The sequence below is a fragment of the Notolepis coatsorum genome, assembly GCF_963971535.1.
Source record: "Notolepis coatsorum genome assembly, chromosome: 12".
Lineage (NCBI taxonomy): Eukaryota > Metazoa > Chordata > Actinopteri > Aulopiformes > Paralepididae > Notolepis > Notolepis coatsorum.
Window position 1 is genome coordinate 23,941,146 of NC_140176.1, and position 20,818 is coordinate 23,961,963.

Sequence of the window (20,818 nt, forward strand, 5' to 3'; positions counted from 1 at the left end):
TTTTTTTTTTCTCTCTCTCTCTCTCTCTCTATCTCTATCTCTATCTCTATCTCTCTCTGTCTACCAGTCGCAGACTGTGTGGACTGACCGTCACTCAAAGTGCTTATGGGCGGAGCCAGGCCATAACAGCCTGAAATCTTGAAGCTGAAAAATGATGGTTTTGAGTACTTGATTAGAAATATAAAACAATGCATTTTTTTGAAAAAAACTTACAAATGTCTTCAATAGACTAACAGGAATTGTGTAAAGTTGCCCAAATAGTGCTAGGAATAGCAACGCATGTCCCCTTTAAATCAAAATAAATGTCTTTACTAGTGTTGCATGATACAGATACTAGAAAGGTATCTCAATACCCAGCTGTTAAAAATGGTTCAATAGTCTTTTTATAAGTATCAATACTTTTAGAATAGCCCGATGCTGTATTTTCTATGAGTTGAGTGGATGCATGACCAGAGCACTAGCTTTAATAATACAATAATAATATATTTGATTTGTAGGGCGCTCTATAGTTGTGGAGCAAATCCCAAAGTGCTACATTGTAAAATAACATAAAAGCTAGCAAGAGAGTAAACAATAATTTTTTTTATAAATTTTTCATTTTAATAATCTTTTATTTTCTGTCACTGCATCGATGCAGAATCGTCCGCATCGCGATGCATCATAGAATCGAGAAATGTCCACACCCTAGAATGCAACTACCTTAGTGTTCTACTCTAAGTTACATCCGCTCTGGGGGATTCCTCCGCCGTGCTCCCTGCTGTTCAGTTACTCCCTGCTGTTCAGTTACAGTTTGCTGTCATCTTCTGTGTAAGTTGCTATATTTTAACCTCTCTCGCAGCAGGGAAGCTGTGCCCCTAACGGTATGTTCAAATACAACACAAAGCGAATTTCAGTGGGCGGTGCGAATGCATACAGAGTCGGTATGAAAGACATGAACGGAGGCGTACAGACGCAGCTTCGCTCTAGGCGGCGCGCGTGGTGTTTGCTCGAGTTGAAGATATTTCAACTTGAGCGAGAGATTCGGCAGGTGAGATGGAGCAAATACAGGTATAGAAATAGACTGCTGTGAATGCTCTGTGACTTATATATTGAATGGGTTTACATTTAGAAATGGTCTAGTTTTTTTTGTGAATGTCAACAATGCTACCGTTGAGACTTGTCTTCGCGCCAGTTTAGCTAATTACTGTAACTGTCAAACTGACGCGAGTAAAGTAAGTTCTCTTTGCGTTGCATCTGAATGTACTGTAAGAGTAGAACCATACCGCCAAGACTTGACAGTATCGCCATTGCCATGCATTCTGCCTCACAATGAATGGTTCAACTAATGACATGGGTGATTCTTGACGGAATGCTTTTCATGGTGCCTTCCCTTTCACTGAAATCTGAAGAAAACATGGAATATTCTAATATTTTAGTTTTTTCTTCTTCTTTTGTCTTGACCACCATAGGAGTTGATGTCTCACAAGAAGCAGGGCCCGGGGTTTCTGAGCCGCATGGGAGAGACGGTGCGGGCGGTGGCTAACTCGGTGCGGGGGCTGAAGAGCCGGCCCGAGGAGTTCACGGCCATGCAGGAGTACGTGGACGCCTTCAGCAACAAGATCTCCTCCCTGGACAAAGTCACCCAGAGGATCGTCAAAGAACAGAGAGGTAAAGGTCGTTTTGGGGGTAAATGTAGGAGGGGGACGTGTTGTCGTTATATGAGTGTGAGACCAGAGGAATCGTCTGATATGGGAGATTGACAGTTGGGACAAAAACTGACAACTTTACTGTAGGTGTTCTCTGAGCCGCATCAATTGACTGCATATTAAAAAAATTATAATAATTGATAGGGCGGGCTAGACTAAAGAAATGAAAGAAAGTTGATCTGGTCGAATAATCGACAGTCGACAATCCATGCTGTTCTTCATACTCCAGCTAGTTAGCCACAAAGGCAATGCAAAGTAAATGGGGCCACACTCTGCTCCACGGTGAACCCAACGTCGGTTTCGGCATGGCAGCAGCTTGTATGGACCGGAGTGTGGCCCCATTTACTTGCCCCACAATGGTGGAACGAACTGCCCACCACAGTTAGGACAGCCGAAACCCGTCCAATCTTTCGCCGTCGACTAAAGATGCACAAAAAATATATATTTAAAAAAAAGAAATCTAACCTTAACTAAATGTACTGTCATGCACTTGTCCTAATATACTAACCTACACTGTAGCACTCAACACTTTGATGAACATTGTTACTCAGCTGATAGAGTTGTGCCCTTCCTGATGACTTGTCGTACAGAACTTGTAAGTCGCATTGGATAAAGGCGTCAGCTAAATGACTAAATGTAATCTAAATGTAAGTGTGTGGCCCCATTGACTTTGCATTTTTTTTGTGGCTTGCTAGCATCATAAGTAGGTACGTAGGAATTCGGTAGGGATCCTTAAGCATTAACGCCTGTTGCACTGTTGTTAATGTAGTCCTCCGTCCCCCCTAGAGTACCTAGATGAGGTGAGCGAGTACGGGCCCACCTACACCCAGTGGGCGGGTTTGGAAGAGGAGCTGGCAGAGCCGCTGAAGGGCGTGGCCGACTGCGTGGAGCGCTGCGGCAAGGAGACCGAGGAGCACATCGACCACCTCTCTGAGGTCCTAGTGCCGGCCCTGCACGAGTACGTCCTCTGTGCTGACACACTCAAGGTGAGGAAAGTACCGCCAGCCTTTCACATGCACTAAGATGTATGACCACCGCGTGATTTTCCGTAGCCTCTGTTTGCGAAGACGCTCTCTGATTGGCTAGCCCGCGTACAGCGAAGAAGAAAAGACCCTCTCTGATTGGTTGAGCGAAGCTGGTTTAGCTCCGAAGGGTCTCTTCCGCTTTTTACATATATATTCTCTGCTTCGAAGTGGTTATGCTTTGGCCCTCTTTCGAAGTGGGTTATGCTTAGAGTTAGGGTTAGGGCTAACCCTAACCCTAACCAGAATATATATGTACAAGGCGGACATTTCTATCCCAGAGCCCTTCGGAGCTAAACCAATCAGAGATGGTCTTCGCTGTACGCGGGCTAGCCAATCGTAGAGCGACTTCGCAAACAGAGGCTACGGAAAAAAATCACGCATGACCACCTGGGGCGAGAACCGTGTAGACTCAACTACGTAACAGAGAATTAACACATCCGGTCTAAACCACATTTCATTCTTGCATGAGGAAGGATAATAACTATAATCTAGCGTTGATTTCAGGATGATTAGATAATCAGGTGAAAAAAATCAGTTTTGTGCATGTTGACTGGAAGCAACTCACTGACAATCGACGGGTGTATTAGATCCATAGCTATAATATTTCATATTTTTTAAGCACTCGCAAGTGAACAAAGCGCCCCATTGAACAAAGCGCTGGCGTTCTACCCAGAAGGTAAACAGCGACCCCTGGCCGTGAATGTGTTAATAAATGCATGTAAACGATACATTTTCATAAAAAAAAAACAGACAATTGACAGGGTATTTTTCAAGCATTTTTTATTTCCATCAGACGAGACGCTTTGGAACATTTTAACTGCCACTAATGAAATGTTTTGAAGCGTTGATGCAATCATTTTTTTATAGATGATTTTCTATGCTATTTAGTTGCTTCGGTCAATTGATCGTGTCACCCCTACTAACCATGCAATAAAAGCTATTGTTGTTGTGCTTGAAGAGTTGTAAGTTCTGAAGCATTGGGGTCAGCCCCTAGTCCTTGGTAACTTGAACTGTGGTGATGAGAGCATGATGAAAATCTCAAAGAGCTGACGGTGTCCAGTAATATAATTTTACTGCTGCAATCCAAGCATTGCAGTGGGTTGTTTCTTCAAGGAAATGGCAGACTTTGATTTTAGGGAATGGGTAACATAACCTTTATGCAGTAAGATACTAAAACCCACCATATACTTTGCTTTGTAGGCTGATTATTTTGCCTTTATAACTGTGACATATGTGACATACGGTATGTGACATATAGGAATACACAATAATCTAGCCAGAAGTTTGAAGTCTGAAGGTCAATAAAGCCAAATTGAAGGTATCCAACGGAGCTTGCATTTGTTTATATTCAAATGTCCTCCAAAGGTTGTTCTTTAGTCTACAAGCTGAATACATTCCCTACCTCATATAGCCTTTGCAAAGTCTGTTTTTGCAGTTGGCTTGTTAGATTTTTTTTTATACATTTTTTTTTCTCCTTATTTTCTATTTTTCTCCCATCCCAATTTCGTATCGCCAATAATTTTTTCCCTTCACCCAACCGACCTGTAGGAGTTGCTGTCCACAACGTCCAATCCCCACCCATCGACTTTCCACCCGCTACCTCTGCCAATTGAGATAGTATGATGACTGGCCCAAGCCGCAGGCAATGCTGACTCCGGCAGCCTCTTGCATTGGTGACAAGCGCAATCTCCGCTACGCCACCCAGCCGCCCCTGGCTTGTTAGATTTCGAGGAAGATCGTATGGACCAATTAATCGAAAGCACCACGACATGTTCACAAGCCTCCAGGGCTTTATGTTCTACATTACCCCAGTGCTCCTGACGTTCTCGTGGCGTGCTTGTGGCATGCTTGTGACATGCTTGTCGCATGCTCGTGGCATGCTCGTGACGTGCTTGTGATGTGCTCGTGGCGTGCACGTGACGTGCTCGTGCTGGAAGAACACATGATACATAGTTTTTCCGGGGACCCCTCTCCTCCTACTGTAGTATCAATTTCATCAACTATTGGTGAAAAACTCTATTGAATACCTTTTTAATTAAAGCTACATTAACCAAGATGTTGATCATTTGAAATACGGACTGTGTAGAGACTCAACGACGCACACAATTACGTGGAACATGCATGTAATTTAGTGGAGTCTGCATTCAGCACAACACGGACCTTCATGTACACCCAGTCATTCAACACATGTTTATTCTGCATAAGTGTGTGTGTGGTTGAATCTATATGGTGATTTAATGTCAGATCATTGAAATCTTAAATCTTAATTTCCATATTTAAAGGTTGATTATGAAACTCTGAATCGACTAATCCCTAAAATAAACTATTATACTGATGGCTGTTTTTGTCTGTCTGTTTGTCCTTCTGTACTGTATGTTCCCGTCTGTCTGTCTGTCCGTCCGTCACTGTCTGACTGTCCATCTGTATATGTGATTGTCCGTCTGTCTCTCTGTCTGTCTGTCTGTCTGTCTGTCTGTCTGTCTGTCTGTCTGTCTCTCTGTCTGTCTCTCTCTCTGTCTCTCTGTCTGTCTCTCTCTCTGTCTGTCTACCAGGCAGTGATGAGGAGGAGGGACAACATCCAAGCTGAGTTTGAGGCCAAGAACGAGGCTCTGGCCTCCAAGAAGTCCGACCAAGAAGCAGTAAGTACCAAGTTGACACAGGCACACACACACACACACACACACACACACACACACACACACACACACATACACACATATATATATGCACCCACAGTCAGATGCACTTGTACAAGTGGAAAGACAGAAACACAGACATACACGGACATGTACCTATTATGTACAGACAGATGGACATATACTACATGTACAAACATGCACACGCATCTCTTCACATGCACACACCTCCTCCCCCAGCACGCCTCTCTCTCTCTCTCTCTCTCTCTCTCTCTCTCTCTCTCTCTCTCTCTCTCTCTCTCTCTCTCTCTCTCTCTCTCTCTCTCTCTCTCTCCCACTATAAGGCAGCTGGTGTGTGTGTGTCGTCCTCCAGTCATTTTCCCAGAGATTAGATGTAATAAAGAGGAGTCAGAAGTGCAGCCTCTCCTCCATCCTCCATCCTCTCCCGGAGGAGGTGATATTGGAAAAGGGCTCTCTCTGTGGATTACCTGGATATCGCCAGCTCGTCGAGGGGAAGTCGGCCCTGAGCTTGGAGGCCCGCTCCGGGAAGAGGGGCTGTAAATATTATTTCATACCATAAGCCCTTGGCTAATCGCGGCGTAATGAAAATTTTCCACATCCTCTTCTGATAACGGACTCCAAATGTCATCATAGGTGGAGAGGGAGGGAGGGGGAGGGAGAGGGAGGGAGGGGGAGGGAATGAGGTGGAAAGAGAGGGAGGGAGGGGGGAGAAATAAAGACTGAAAGACCAGAAATAAAGGACTGAGCTAGAGAGGTGGACATTCCTTTGAGTGTGTGCACACTTCATGGACGTGTGTGTGTGTGTGTTCAGGTGTGTATGCCCCTCCATTCCTCCCCAGCTTTGATTCAGCTGATCTTTTAATCCACCTGTGATATTTTAATTTAGCGGGACGGCAAAATTTACCGGCAGATGAATCTGGTGTGTGTGTGTGTGTGTGTGTGTGTGTGTGTGTGTGTGTGTGTGTGTGTGTGTGTGTGTGTGTGTGTGTGTGTGTGTGTGTGTGTGTGTGTGTGTGTGTGTGTGTGTGTGTGTGAATGGGCTAGCTACAGTAGGGCTGCAACTAACGACAATTGATCTATCGATTGTTGGAACGATTAATTGATTCATCTAAAAAGAAAAAACAACTTGCACATTGACAGTAACAAGAAAGCAAACGTAAATGTACACTATATATCAAGAGTGCAAAAAATATAGTTTTATTTATTTATTTGAAAAACCTGTCTTAAGTCAGTTTGAAAGGAGATGAACAGTTTAAATAATAATAAAGGAGAAAAACATAAAACAAAAATTAAGTGCTAACAGGCTTTGCTATACTGTACTGTACCTCAAATGGCTTCAACAACAGGCCATGGAGGTGCAGCATAACATAGATTTACTAATGGGCTAATCGGCCGGGTAGTTGTCAGTTCAGGGACGTGCACAGGACTTTAGAGGGGCAGGTGCTCAAAGGCAGAAAAGGTCACTATACCTGTGTGTTTTAACCGAGCACGCATAGCGCGCAAGCCCAATATTTAAGGGCCTTTTTTCAGGCGGGGCCCCTTTTTTATGCTTTTTGGGGGGTTTTGGTGATCAAATATTGAATATTGAACTATAATAATCAGTGCAGGAGCTCACTTATCCTTGAAAGACACTTTTATCACTGACTTAAAAGGCCCATACATCTCCATAAATGTTCAGGGGGGAGGGAATAAGTGCTTACCCTACAGACCCCAAGAAGTGCTGTATATTATGTATTGTTTAATATAAATGCATTTTTTTATTCCAATCCCGATTTGTATTTGAGATTCCCAAATCCCATCGGACTTGACTTCTTCGTGTCCCTCAATGAGTGTAATACCAGCATTCAACTGTATTTATATAGAGGCAAGCTGAGGAGGCTGTGCAAACTGCAATGGAATATGGGGCATCTCTCTCTCTTTACCTAATATTTTGATTCTATCCTGACATTTTTCAGTTGGAAGGGCAGTCTATATGCGTAACGGTAAAAAAAAAAAAAAAATTTAAATTTCTTTTTCAAAAAGGGCATTTTTTTTATGAGGCTCAAAAAGGGCAGGTGCTCAAGCACCCCTTGGGCTCTATGTGTGCACGTGCCTGTGTCAGTTAGTCGTTGCCGCCCTATAGACCTGTTCGCCGACGACGTCATGACAAACATGCGTGCGCAGACCCGAAGCAGAAAAGGAACCCAATCCTCAGAACACCGGAGCAGTACAATACATTTGCATTTGTTAGCCATGCTAGCGATCTAAACAATCAATCCATGCCCAAAGCTACATAATGTAAAAGGTGAAAGACTCACACTCACAGCCATGCTGATTTGGCAAAATGACATCCAGCTGTTTTCGTTTGAAACCACTTTTAGTCAGGGGAGTGCCATGGTTTCTCCATAGAGCCCCGTTGTACTTCTTTTGACGCAGCAAAAAAATTGCAGGTCGGAGGCGATATATCTTGCACAGTATAACACATTAGAAACCACTGTAGATATTTATTTTAAAGTAATACAATTTATTATATCATACTACTATATGCCTTGTATGCTGAACACTTTGAGCCAAAGCGCCTTGAAGTACCATGAGTGCATAATATTATTGTAGCTACTTTGACTCCAATCGGAATGTATGAACGTTAGCAGCATCGCTGTTAGAGCACACCGGTGTTGAGAGCTCTATTGAGTGGTAGGGAGCAGACAGTGTTGAGAGCTCTATTGCCTGGTAGGGAGCGGACCGTGTTGAGAGCTCTATTGACTGGTAGGGAGCGGACCGTGTTGAGAGCTCTATTGACTGGTAGGGAGCGGACAGTGTTGAGAGCTCTATTGACCGGTAAGGAGCAGGCAGTGTTGAGAGCTCTATTGACTGGTAAGGAGCGGACAGTGTTGAGAGCTCTATTGACTGGTAAGGAGCAGGCAGTGTTGAGAGCTCTATTGACTGGTAAGGAGCGGACAGTGTTGAGAGCTCTATTGCCTGATAGGGAGCGGACAGTGTTGAGAGCTCTATTGAGTGGTAAGGAGCAGACAGTGTTGAGAGCTCTATTGCCTGGTAGGGAGCGGACTGTGTTGAGAGCTCTATTGAGTGGTAGGGAGCAGGACCGTGTTGAGAGCTCTATTGAGTGGTAAGGAGCAGACAGTGTTGAGAGCTCTATTGCCTGGTAGGGAGCGGACCGTGTTGAGAGCTCTATTGAGTGGTAGGGAGCGGACAGTGTTGAGAGCTCTATTGAGTGGTAAGGAGCAGACAGTGTTGAGAGCTCTATTGCCTGGTAGGGAGCGGACTGTGTTGAGAGCTCTATTGACTGGTAGGGAGCGGACTGTGTTGAGAGCTCTATTGACTGGTAGGGAGCGGACTGTGTTGAGAGCTCTATTGACTGGTAGGGAGCAGACTGTGTTGAGAGCTCTATTGAGTGGTAGGGAGCGGACCGTGTTGAGAGCTCTATTGCCTGGTAGGGAGCGGACTGTGTTGAGAGCTCTATTGACTGGTAGGGAGCGGACCGTGTTGAGAGCTCTATTGACTGGTAGGGAGCGGACCGTGTTGAGAGCTCTATTGACTGGTAGGGAGCGGACCGTGTTGAGAGCTCTATTGACTGGTAGGGAGCGGGCAGTGTTGAGAGCTCTATTGACTGGTAGGGAGCGGACCGTGTTGAGAGCTCTATTGAGGCTGTGAACATAAACGCACCTTGTGGCGTCGTACCGTGAGCCGGTCGTTACGGGCCCGTGTGTTTACTGCGTATAGGGCAGGCAGCGCTGTCCTGACAGCATAGCTGACCTAGATGGAACAGCTGTTGAAGTGATTGGGGCCTTTTTGAAGTTTACTTAGTGCCTTGCTGCCTCCAGGCCAGAGAGGAAGTCTTCACTATTTTAGCACCCTGTCCCTCTCCCCCCCCCCCCCCCCCCACCTACTTTCCGATGCTGACGCTGGAAAAGGACATAATGTTCACGGCCAACACCTCCAGCTGTTATAGTGTTTTAAAGGAGCACTTCACCAAAAGAAAATAGTGATTTATTTTGCACATAATCACACACTCTGAACAGGTTTGCACACGTTCATTTAGTTTGACAATTGTTGAGAGTGAATGAGTTTGAATATGGCCACCAGTGATGTCATCGGGGACATTGAATCCGTGTGTTGTGTTAACACTTCCAGCGCCAAAAACGCTGTCCAGCGTTATTGGCCGCCATGCGTTGTCTGCCAGGATCGCTGTACAGCGTTTTTGAGATCAATATTTCATTTTTTCGCCATGGCATTCATAATTCATATACCCACCCTCGGTCCTGCAGCTGGACCTTAGATGTGACTGCAACGACGGCTCAATACCGCCGCCTGGTGGATGGTCGGGCGAGTTACACTTGCAAAACAGTAAATGGCATCAGTGCATCGAGGAAAATCATCCGGCAGTCACATCTCGTTACGGGACTCCCGACAGACACTATGTACATATGGATCGCTTTCTAAACTTTTTTCTAAACGTTTATTGCGCCATACAAACCGGAAATGGACCTAGGCGATCGGCGTCGTATAATTGGGATCTTTCACCGCCAGTCTCATTGGCCCACGGTAAGAGGAACATAACGTTATTTTCAACCCGATTGTGCATTTCCTTGTTTGCAAACCATCTGATCAATATACACTCATACTACATAAAGCAGTTACTGATGATCAAGGAATTATAAACGACCCCCCCCCCCCCCCTTTCCTCCACGCATGATGAAGCATATTATACCGATCATATACATTTGAATTTTTTAATATAGCGTGTATGGGAAAGAAACGGCAATCGATAATCTATATATGCGTTTGAGCCTATAACTAGCGTTTTTGGAATTACAGCAGAAAAGATTAAAAACATACTTATATTCTAGAAGGTATTAACACAACAATGTATGAATGAAAAAGTATAACGTTCCCACATCCTGAAGGATAGATAATCGATGTTGAATGGGCCATAGTAATGTCAATATAGCAATACAATTTAAAAAGTTATAGCCCTGCAAAGAAGGTAAACATCTCCATAGGCTTACAGCGCTGGCAGAGAGGGGTATGAGATGGGCATAACCCCCGGCGGGCAATGTGTTAATTACGGCTCCGTGAAATTATGTAGATGAAAAAAATGTGCAATATTCTGTAGGGACTGCTGCCGTTCCTTTTTTGTAATTGAGCTGTTATTATAAATATACAAGTACTAATTCTCTTATACATGTTGCCATGCCCATTGTGTGTTTTAATGGCCTAGATTTCAATCCAAAATGGAAGGCATGTAAGGGAGTAAAGACTGTGTCTCTTGTTGTACAATAAATACTTGTATCTTGATGAGAGATTATTTTGTTTTTTTTCTTGTTGCCCCATCAATTGTCCGTGATGGCTGCTTGTGCACGCCTGTCTTATGTATGTACATGTGTATTGTGTGTGTGACTGGAGGAGTGTAGAGAGCTGGGCTCAGTCTGGGCCAGTCTACTAGGTAGGGACCACGGAGAAGCCAGGCGGCAGAGGCAGGACAGACTGGCTGGGGACGTCCAACAGGTATACCAGACCCTCCCCTCCCCCCACTGGGACAGCTTGATGTCAAAGGCTGCTTTTAGATTGGTGACCACGCAGGGATATCATATTACATATTTATGAGTGATGTCTTGTAGAGGAGGACTTCATTGGACAATTTGCACATGGAAACTGGAATGTATCTTTCCACCTCAGACACACACAGTCACACACCTACAGTGCACTCACACAGTTACTAATTGACCATATTTGCGGTAATTTTGCTCGCATGTCATGCTCGGGTTGCGACTTCTTTCCACCCTGTTCCCGACCTGAGCGTGACATACGAGAAAAATGGCCACCATGTGAATATGGTCATTCAGAGGGTCTTCTGCAGCAGTTGGGGGTTCGGTGCCTTGCTCAAGGTCACTTGTGTTAGTAATGGTGTGCCCAGTAGATGTAATGCCCTTCAGTCACCACGTCACAACTGGAATCCACCCTCCTATTAGTGCCCTCCAGATATGAGTCTGCTTATATACCTCCTGATCAGCCCTAGTACAACACTATTGACTAACATCCATTATTACATGGTGTTTTAACATTCACAGAAATGCTTGATTGTGATTGGTCAATAGCCCCCGACAGCGGTGAATTATTTTTCGATAACCACCGGTGATTATTGTTTTTCGCAGCTGGAGTAATCAAGCCCCACTGACACACACTGTTTCCGTGCAATCAGACACACCTGCCGGGCTGCCGGCGATAATAATAATCACTTTATTTGGGCTGACAGAGCCACAGAACAACTGCGTCTGCATTTGATCTCGTCTTGTCGATTTTGTAAAATGAATTAGGTATATTGTTAGTAAGTTAGCCATGTAATAATAAGCGGGATAATGTATAGCTATACTCGGTCATCATCGCAAAATAATTTACCTTCACTGACGTTTAAAACACCTCGCCGAGGCGGCTCGGTATTTTAAACTCCGTGTCGGTCAATTATTTTGCGACAATGACCTTGTAGCTATACATTATCCCTTACTTATTTATACTGCACTTCAGTGGAGAGGGAGTGTTTTGGGTGAATGAATGAAAACTTTATTTAACAGATTGCAGAATGGGTACAATACAGTACGGCTCAATACACACAATTGTTAAGGGGATGCAGACCAGAGAAAGACTTTCGTCTTGTTTACATCAGGGTCCCCCATTTTCATTTCATATTGACATTTATGACACACACAACATACATGACATTTATGGCATAGGGACATAAAGTAAGAGTGAAAACCCATACTCCTCTGGCTCCAAATGAGGTTGGAAAAATAGCTTTTTCTTTCCTTGATCTAGCAGCCCTACATTTAAAGGGGAATACCACCCATTTTAAGAATTGACATGCTTCTCCCTGTGCCCCATCATGACAGTTCGGTCAGTGTTTGTGAAAATGAACCTCTCTCGCTCCTGAAGCTAGAGATCGGAGAGAGAGAACCCTCTCGATCTGTGATGTGAAACTGGGATGTAAAATCTCTGGCTTTTTCCTATACACAAAATGTTGGTGTGAGCTCTTACACCCAAATGAGGTTTGAATGCTACAGTAGCACTGCCAGAAGGCCTAAACCAGGATTAAATTATTATTTAGGAAGTAAGCAGCTCACACAAACGGTTATGGCCCCATTCATCGTCTATGGAGCGGCCCCAGGTTTTGACCTCCCAGTTACATCACAGATTAGAGGGTTCTGGAGGATTCTCTGACTTCTAGCTTCAGGAGAAAGTGCTGACTTCTAGCTTCAGGAGAAAGTGCTGACTTCTAGCTTCAGGAGAAAGTGCTCGCGTGTTCACAAATACTGACCGCACAGGAGGAACATGAACATGATTGTGTGAATTCTTAAAATGGGTGGCATTTAGGGATGGGTACCTTTCACATTTGAACCGATACGGTACCGGTACCTGTGAATCGATACCGGTACCCAACGGTACCTTTTATCGGTACTTTAGTCTCAAGAAATTTTATTTACCTACCTCAGTCGTAAAAAAAAAATCCAAACTTCAAATAACTACAATTTTGACCGTTTTCGGCTTGCAATTGCTCCGACTGCTTTGTTGTTGAATCAAGTAAAATCCTAGGTAAGCATATATTGTGCGTGTGAACGTTGACATGAAAATAAAAAAGGTTAAAAAAAATAAAATAAAAAATAAAGTTTTGTATCTCACTTGAATCGATACTCGGTAGTACCGACGTGTTTCGGTTCGGTACCTCAAAAGTACTGAATTCGGTACCCATCCCTAGTGGCATTGCCCCTTTTTTAAGCGAGTAAGATCAAGCGACGAGTCACCATAACATTGTGGAGGATCTGAAGGCAGCCTGTGGCTTTGGTTTGCAGTGGAGTGATCTCGTGTGTCTCTCGTGTTTGTTTTTGTGCTGCCGTGTCAGTTTGAACTATAGCCCTAACCTGTGAACTCCTTGGCACGCGGGCCGGTGTGGTTTGTGTGTTTAAACATCCTCTCTTTTGTGTGGATTTTATGCCAAGTCCAGTTCATCACAGTTCACAAAACCATATTCGCTTGTCGAGTTGTTCTCTAACATTTTCTTGACCTATAAGACAAAGGCTGGGGTCTAAAAAAAAATATATATATATTGTTTGTTTATTTATTCTTCTAACTAGTCAAGTCAAGTGTTCTTTATTTATCCCATTTAATTCAGGTGTCATAGCAGCATGGGGGGGGGGGTTACAGGTAGAATAGGTAATAATAATAGTAGAGCATAGAACATTAACAAGGAATTAAGTAATAATGGTGATGATGGCAGTAGTGAACAGTAGTGAGTGGCAGGATTCAATCAGACGGTAGTAATAGTGATGATAGTACCGGTATACATGGTCCAAACCGTAGTAGCACACTGCACCAGAGTCCGTACAGTGTTTATTATTAAGAGTCCTAACAGTTCTCAAGTTCACCAGCCGTTAGCTCTCTAGCAATTGGCAGCAGTCCGTGCCCACAGTTGTGGAGCCTGTCTGGAGGACTGGCAGAGGCGGTTTGGGTCGTGGGGGGATAAATCTATGGCTGAACGTGCTTCTCGTCTTTGCTTGCTCCTCGTAGAAGGGGTGGCAGGGGTTTTCCAGGATAGCGTCCAGCTTTTTCCTTGTCCTCTCGGCCACCAGTGCTGTCGTGCCTTCAGATACAGTGGTGGTCATGACATAGTGTGGCCAGGAGAGGTCAGTGGTGCTACAGTTTAGCAGTGATGGGTCAACAAGTCGGAGAGAGAGAACAGATTGTGGAAGGTTTCTGCACATGCTTTAGAACTGCATGTCCCTCCTTGTCTGGCTTCGAGCTGGGAAAGGGGAGCGTGCGTGCGTGCGTGCGTGTGTGTGTGTGTGTGTTTTCATAGGCATACATTTGTGAGTGTGTGTGTGACACCTCGTGTGGTGTTTTGACTGTGTGGCAGAGAGCAGACTCGATTGATCCCACCACACATCACTACAACTCGGCCCTGTGACGCCCCCGTTCCACTCCACAAAGCCTGCTAATCAAGACCACACACACACACACACACACACACACACACACACACACACACACACACACACCGTATAGACATTCACAAAGGTTAACTCTCACCAGCTTTGTCACTTGTTTTCTCTTCCTGTCTTCTCTCTCTCTCTCTCTCTCTCTCTCTCTCTCTCTCTCTCTCTCTCTCTCTCTCTCTCTTCTCTCTCTCTCTCTCTCTCTCTCTCTCTCTCTCTCTCTCTCTCTCTCTCTCTCTCTCTCTCTCTCAAATTTAGAGGTGCTTTATTGGCCATGATCCATGAATATAAAGAAAAAGGATGCAAATAAAGAAAAGTATTGCCGAAGCTGTTATATACATATTACAATGTAGAATTATCATTCCAAAACAAAACATAGGTTTTATGGTTTCATAAAATAAGAAATAAAAAGGTTCACTCTAATCAGCAAATTAGCAGTATAATAATACAGTACATGTAGTTCTTTGGTTCAAAATATACATAAATAAAAACAAGATTTGACATTTGACCCACCCCCTATGTCTCTCATCCTCCCCTCTCTCTCTTTCCCCCTATTGACTGGTAGCAGCAGAGTGTTGAGAGCTCTATTGACTGGTAGCAGCAGAGTGTTGAGAGCTCTATTGACCGGTAGCAGCAGAGTGTTGAGAGCTCTATTGACTGGTAGCAGCAGAGTGTTGAGAGCTCTATTGACTGGTAGCAGCAGAGTGTTGAGAGCTCTATTGACTGGTAGCAGCAGAGTGTTGAGAGCTCTATTGACTGGTAGCAGCAGAGTGTTGAGAGCTCTATTGACTGGTAGCAGCAGAGTGTTGAGAGCTCTATTGACTGGTAGCAGCAGAGTGTTGAGAACTCTATTGACTGGTAGCAGCAGAGAGTGTTGAGAGCTCTATTGACTGGTAGCAGCAGAGTGTTGAGAGCTCTATTGACTGGTAGCAGCAGAGTGTTGAGAACTCTATTGACTGGTAGCAGCAGAGTGTTGAGAACTCTATTGACTGGTAGCAGCAGAGTGTTGAGAGCTCTATTGACTGGTAGCAGCAGAGAGTGTTGAGAGCTCTATTGACTGGTAGCAGCAGAGTGTTGAGAGCTCTATTGACTGGTAGCAGCAGAGTGTTGAGAGCTCTATTGACTGGTAGGGGCAGATGGTGTTGAGAGCTCTATTGACTGGTAGGGGCAGATGGTGTTGAGGCAGCCTGGTCAATAGCCTTCCCGATCTGAAAAGCAGCCTTGCATCACCGAGGCCTAATCCGACAGCTGTGTGTGTGATAGTGTGTGTGATGGATAGAGCTGCTTAGGCGGCCTCAGCCTTGATGAGGTGTCTGGATCAATAACACTGCAGTAACAAGCGCGGCCACAGAGGTCCCCATGGCCTGTGTCTGTGTGTCTGTCTGTGTGTGTGTGTTTTGTGTCCGTGTGTATTGTGCGTATAATGTGTCCATGCATGTGTTTCTGCCTCTGTTGTGCATGCTTTGTTTGATTTGTCTCTGCAAATGCCACCATCTATATCTGAATGTCACACGGACCGCTTTAAACAACCAGCCCATGGCCGTTAGCGAATATTGCAACATATATTTGTAATACCATAATCGTATTACTACCGTGGTAAGATGGATAGTAGCAGCTCATTTTGAATTATTCTTCTCTTGTTCTCGACATGTAGCCTTCCTCATGCATGAAGGAAAGCGAGGTGGAAGTCGATACAGCCCACTTAACTGTTTTTACCAACATATTGGATATTGAATCGCAGAGTTGCTGTTTAGAGGCATTACTCGTCAAGAGGCTCTCTTATGAAACGTCATGAATTTGTATTGACAAACTTTTTATTTAAAACAAACAAACAATTTATTGTTTTATAATTTATTTAAACTTGAAAAATTATCATGGGTAAAGTTACACGCACTCCAACCAACACACATACAAAGGTAATGTAGGCCTGACTCTTCACCACAGTCAAAACCAAGGATGAAGACGCCTCCTACTTTGAAACGCTAGTCTAAAATAAAGTTTATTGCCTTAAATCCGTGTGCTCCAGTGTAGTATATAGACTAGCGTATACTAGTCGTATTCCCTCATACATTTTAGAAGCTGCTGACCTGTTAATCATTACATTGCAGTGTGACTATTTCATTATGTTAGTTTTATCTTTCAGCATATAAAGTAACCAAAATCTAAATTTAGGAGCAGCCAACACTAGCTGACCTATAGGGGTCCACTGCCATTATTGGACCCGTAGGCTCACGAGCCAACGCTCAGCCCGATACGAGCCAACGCTCAGCCCGATACGAGCCAACGCTCCGCCTGATACGAGCCAACGCTAAGCCAACGCTCAGCCCGATACGAGCCAACGCTCAGCCCGATACGAGCCAAAGCTCAGCCTGATACGAGCCAACGCTCAGCCCGATACAAGCCAACGCTAAGCCTGATACAAGCCAACACTCGGCCCGATACAAGCCAACGTTCAGCCAACGCTCGGCCCAATAAGAGGCAATGCTCAGCCCGATACAAGCCAACGTTCAGCCCGATACGAGCCAACACTCAGCCTGATACGAGCCAACGCTAAGCCCGATACGAGCCAACACTCAGCCTGATACGAGCCAACACTCAGCCTGATACGAGCCAACACTCAGCCTGATACGAGCCAACGCTAAGCCCGATACGAGCCAACACTCAGCCTGATACGAGCCAACGCTAAGCCCGATACGAGACAACACTCAGCCTGATACGAGCCAACGCTCAGCCTGATACGAGCCAACGCTAAGCCCGATACGAGCCAACACTCAGCCTGATACGAGCCAACGCTCAGCCTGATACGAGCCAACGCTCAGCCTGATACGAGACAACACTCAGCCTGATACGAGCCAACGCTCAGCCTGATACAAGCCAATGCTCAGCCCGATACAAGCCAACGCTTGGCCTGATACAAGCCAACGTTCAGCCAACGCTCGGCCCAATAAGAGGCAATGTTCAGCCCGATACAAGCCAACGTTCAGCCCGATACAAGCCAACGTTCAGCCAACGCTCAGCCCAATATGAGCCAACGCTCAGCCAACGCTCAGCCCGATACGAGCCAACGCTCAGCCCGATACGAGCCAACGCTCAGCCCGATATGAGCCAACACTCAGTCAACGCTCAGCCCGATACGAGACAACACTCAGCCTGATACGAGCCAACGCTAAGCCCGATACGAGACAACACTCAGCCTGATACGAGCCAACGCTCAGCCTGATACAAGCCAACGTTCAGCCCGATACAAGCCAACTTCAGCCCGATACGAGCCAACACTCAGCCAACGCTCAGCCTGATACGAGCCAACGCCGCTTGCTGAGCCACTCCCCGTTGTTGAAATGCGTGTGCATGAGTCCGGGTCCGTCTTAAAGGAACGCGTCAGTCTTTTTTTATTCATCATTCTTGCCTTGATACAAAGATCACTGTGCCGTTCTTTTTTTCATAATCTTTTACTGTTAATGAAAGAAATAGAAGTTATTTAATCCACGTGAATAATATAAACACCACATAAACTCACGAAAGTTACCACCACCACACCATTTTAGTCATATGTGGTGGTTTTCAAGACACATATTCAGATACATGTACATTGGAATTACCACCACATCTTTCAGTAATGGTTAAAGATTATGAAAAAAGAAGGGCACACTTTCTTTTTGTAGGAAGGCAAGAATGGCTTGGAACTAGGGATGCTCGATATTGGCTTTTTTACCGATACCGATATTGTCCAACTCTTAATTTCCGATACCGATATCAACCGATACCGATATATGCAGGGTTTCCCCGTCCAAAAAACGGAATAATTTCAGGTAACTATAATTTCACTGGATATATATATAACAAATATTGTTATTGTTTTTTATTTTTTTTAAACCGATACCGATATTTTCCGATATCACATTTTACTGCCGATATCGGCCGATAATATCGGACATCCCTACTTGGAACCCACATGTCAAACACACTGGTGTGGTTCTAGTCTTGTTATTCATAGCTCTCAATATCAATCATTACAAAAAGATCAAGTTCTTGAAAAGTAAGACCCTAGACATGGGATTAAACGACATCACTGGGGTTTAAATGGTGTTGTTCATGCCTTGTTTATGTATTATTGTCAGAAAAATAAAAGTGAGTTGTGGAGACGGTCATACCCGCCCGGACTGTACTGTATGTCAGTGGTTCATACCTTCCGAAAACAAAAAAGGCCCAGCAGCGTGCCGTCTGTACTTCCTCAGGCAACTACAGGGTCAAACGCCACCTGCTGGTCCGATTTTATACTGCCATCATTCAAAGCATACTCGCCTCATCAATCATAGTCTGGTACGGTTCTGCACAAAAACACTCCATTCACAAACGTCAGCGCATCATCAACAAGGCCTCCAAAATTATAGGTTGTGACCTTCCCTCCCTGGACTCCATCCTCACCTCCCGCAAAACCACCTGTACCAGAAAAATTGCAAAGGACCCCTCACACCCAGCACACCCCCTGTTTCATTCGGACCCTGAACTCCCTTGGCCCCCCTCTCCTGACCAGATGGACTAGTCTCTTCTGTGTGTTATGTTGTGCTGTATTATTTATGTATTTATTCCTGGGAAGGGGGGTTAAATGTAGCCATGTTCCTGTTTTATGTCTATCCAGAGCTTCAAACACAAATACCACCAACCTTGGTTGTGTGGCAATAAAGGTATCTTGTAAAACGATAAATGTTGCACCAAAAAGTATCACTTTTCATTATTAAATCAAAAGCTCTTATAAACTAAAATCGACTATCCTATGCTCCACTCCTTCCTCTGCCCAAAGGCTGTACCCTGAAGCTAGCCAAGGGAGAAATCACTGTAATTAACACGAGCCATTAATCTTTATATTTTATATTTACTACCGCCACTCTCCCCCTGCTTATATAGCAGATTTAAGGCCTCGCCAAAAGTCTCATCAGCACTTCTCGGGGGGGGCTCTGCTGTCTAGATTTAAGGTTTCAATACCAGTGGGAGAGATGTCACTTCGTCTTCTGACTGGTAGGCACGGTTCCCATTCTGAATTTATGAAAGTGTTGAGTCTCAGAGAGCCACTACCGGGAACTTTTAAGTTAGCTTTTGTGGCCTAATAGTCCAACTGCCGCGCCGTGCAAGTGAGGCAACCGCTCCGTTTTGTTCTACGGTCGGCTCACCATGTTCTGTCGAAAGTGCTCGATAGTCGAAAATACACGCCGTGTTCGTCAACCAAGCTGTGTCCGCAGCCATTCCAGGTGGAGCCAGGAAGCGTGTATGCTTTCTACAACGCAGTTGGGCGATTTGCGATTCTGATTGGCCACTGACGTTTCTGATCATGTGACATGTGCGCCCAATAGCGTGACGAGCTGTGTCTTTGCCCATTTCCGCGTCGAACAGCCTGCAAAGCACCTGGCGTTCTATCGCCATGCTCTAAGACAAACTCTAACCTTAACCAACTTCGAAAGAGTGCCTAAGCTTAACCAGTGTAGACACTTGCGGTCCCAGGATTGGGCGTACATGTCACATGACCAGAAATTACCTGGCCAATCAGAATCGCAAATCGCCCAACTGCGTTGTAGAAAGCATACAAGCAGCCAGGAAACATAAACCATAATGCTCGGTGAGGTCCATGGAACAGGAAAAGTATCCATCACTTTCATCTGGATTCTAGGTCCCAGAACAGAGCAGTTCGTACCACGTACTGTAGTTTGTGGGAGAGACCGAAAGGCCATTATGAGTTACAAGGGGGAGAAGGTTATTATGGCTGATTGGATGCTTTGTTTTGTGTCTGCAGCTAAAGGAGGACATTGATCGGCTGGAGGACCGCATGGAGTGGGCCAACAACGCCCTGAAGGGAGACTGGTCTCGCTGGCAGAAGACCATGAGGACTGACCTCAAATCAGCCTTTGTCTCCACCGCTGAGAAGAATGTGGACTACTACGAGAAGGTGAGCAGAACCGGGATCTGTTTTTATTAACCTCGGTCCTTCAGACAAAATAAGGTATCATCCATCCCACAGCGCGGTCTGGGGCATCGAGTGGCGTGTTCAGGCCAGGCCGCCAGGCGTCATGAGATGGCCTCTATAGGGGGCGTGTTATTTGTTACCCCGTTTGCTTTGTCGTCTTGGGAGCTTATCCAATTTCACTTTTACCTCTACTTGTGCTTTGTACAATCTAATTCCATTGAATTGCAGTGAATTTAAATCAATGGAATTGAACACAGGCACCATGTGGTTCAATGTTGAGTAGGGATGTCCCGATCACATTTTTTTGCTCCCGATCCGATCCCGATCATGTGATTTTGAGTATCTACCGATACCGATCTTTCCCGATCCAAAAAAAATTTATACAAAAATTATATATATATATATATATATATATATATATATATATATATATATATTATTATTTTTTTCATCCCAATTTCTCACATTACATTCACCCTGAATGTTGATGTTATCCAGGTGAAAAGTTTACTTC

The 20,818-nt window shown here is 44.8% G+C and overlaps 1 protein-coding gene across 1 annotated transcript in view; it reads left to right on the top strand.

The window, feature by feature from the left end:
* snx7 (sorting nexin 7) overlaps positions 1-20,818 on the top strand; it is a 70,812-nt gene that overhangs the window by 21,462 nt on the left and 28,532 nt on the right. Inside the window, exons 5-8 of the mRNA XM_084326310.1 lie at positions 1,449-1,647; positions 2,472-2,671; positions 5,263-5,349; positions 20,134-20,286. Of these exons, the coding sequence (XP_084182436.1) occupies positions 1,449-1,647; positions 2,472-2,671; positions 5,263-5,349; positions 20,134-20,286 (639 nt within the window). The remainder of the gene's footprint in view (positions 1-1,448; positions 1,648-2,471; positions 2,672-5,262; positions 5,350-20,133; positions 20,287-20,818) is intronic.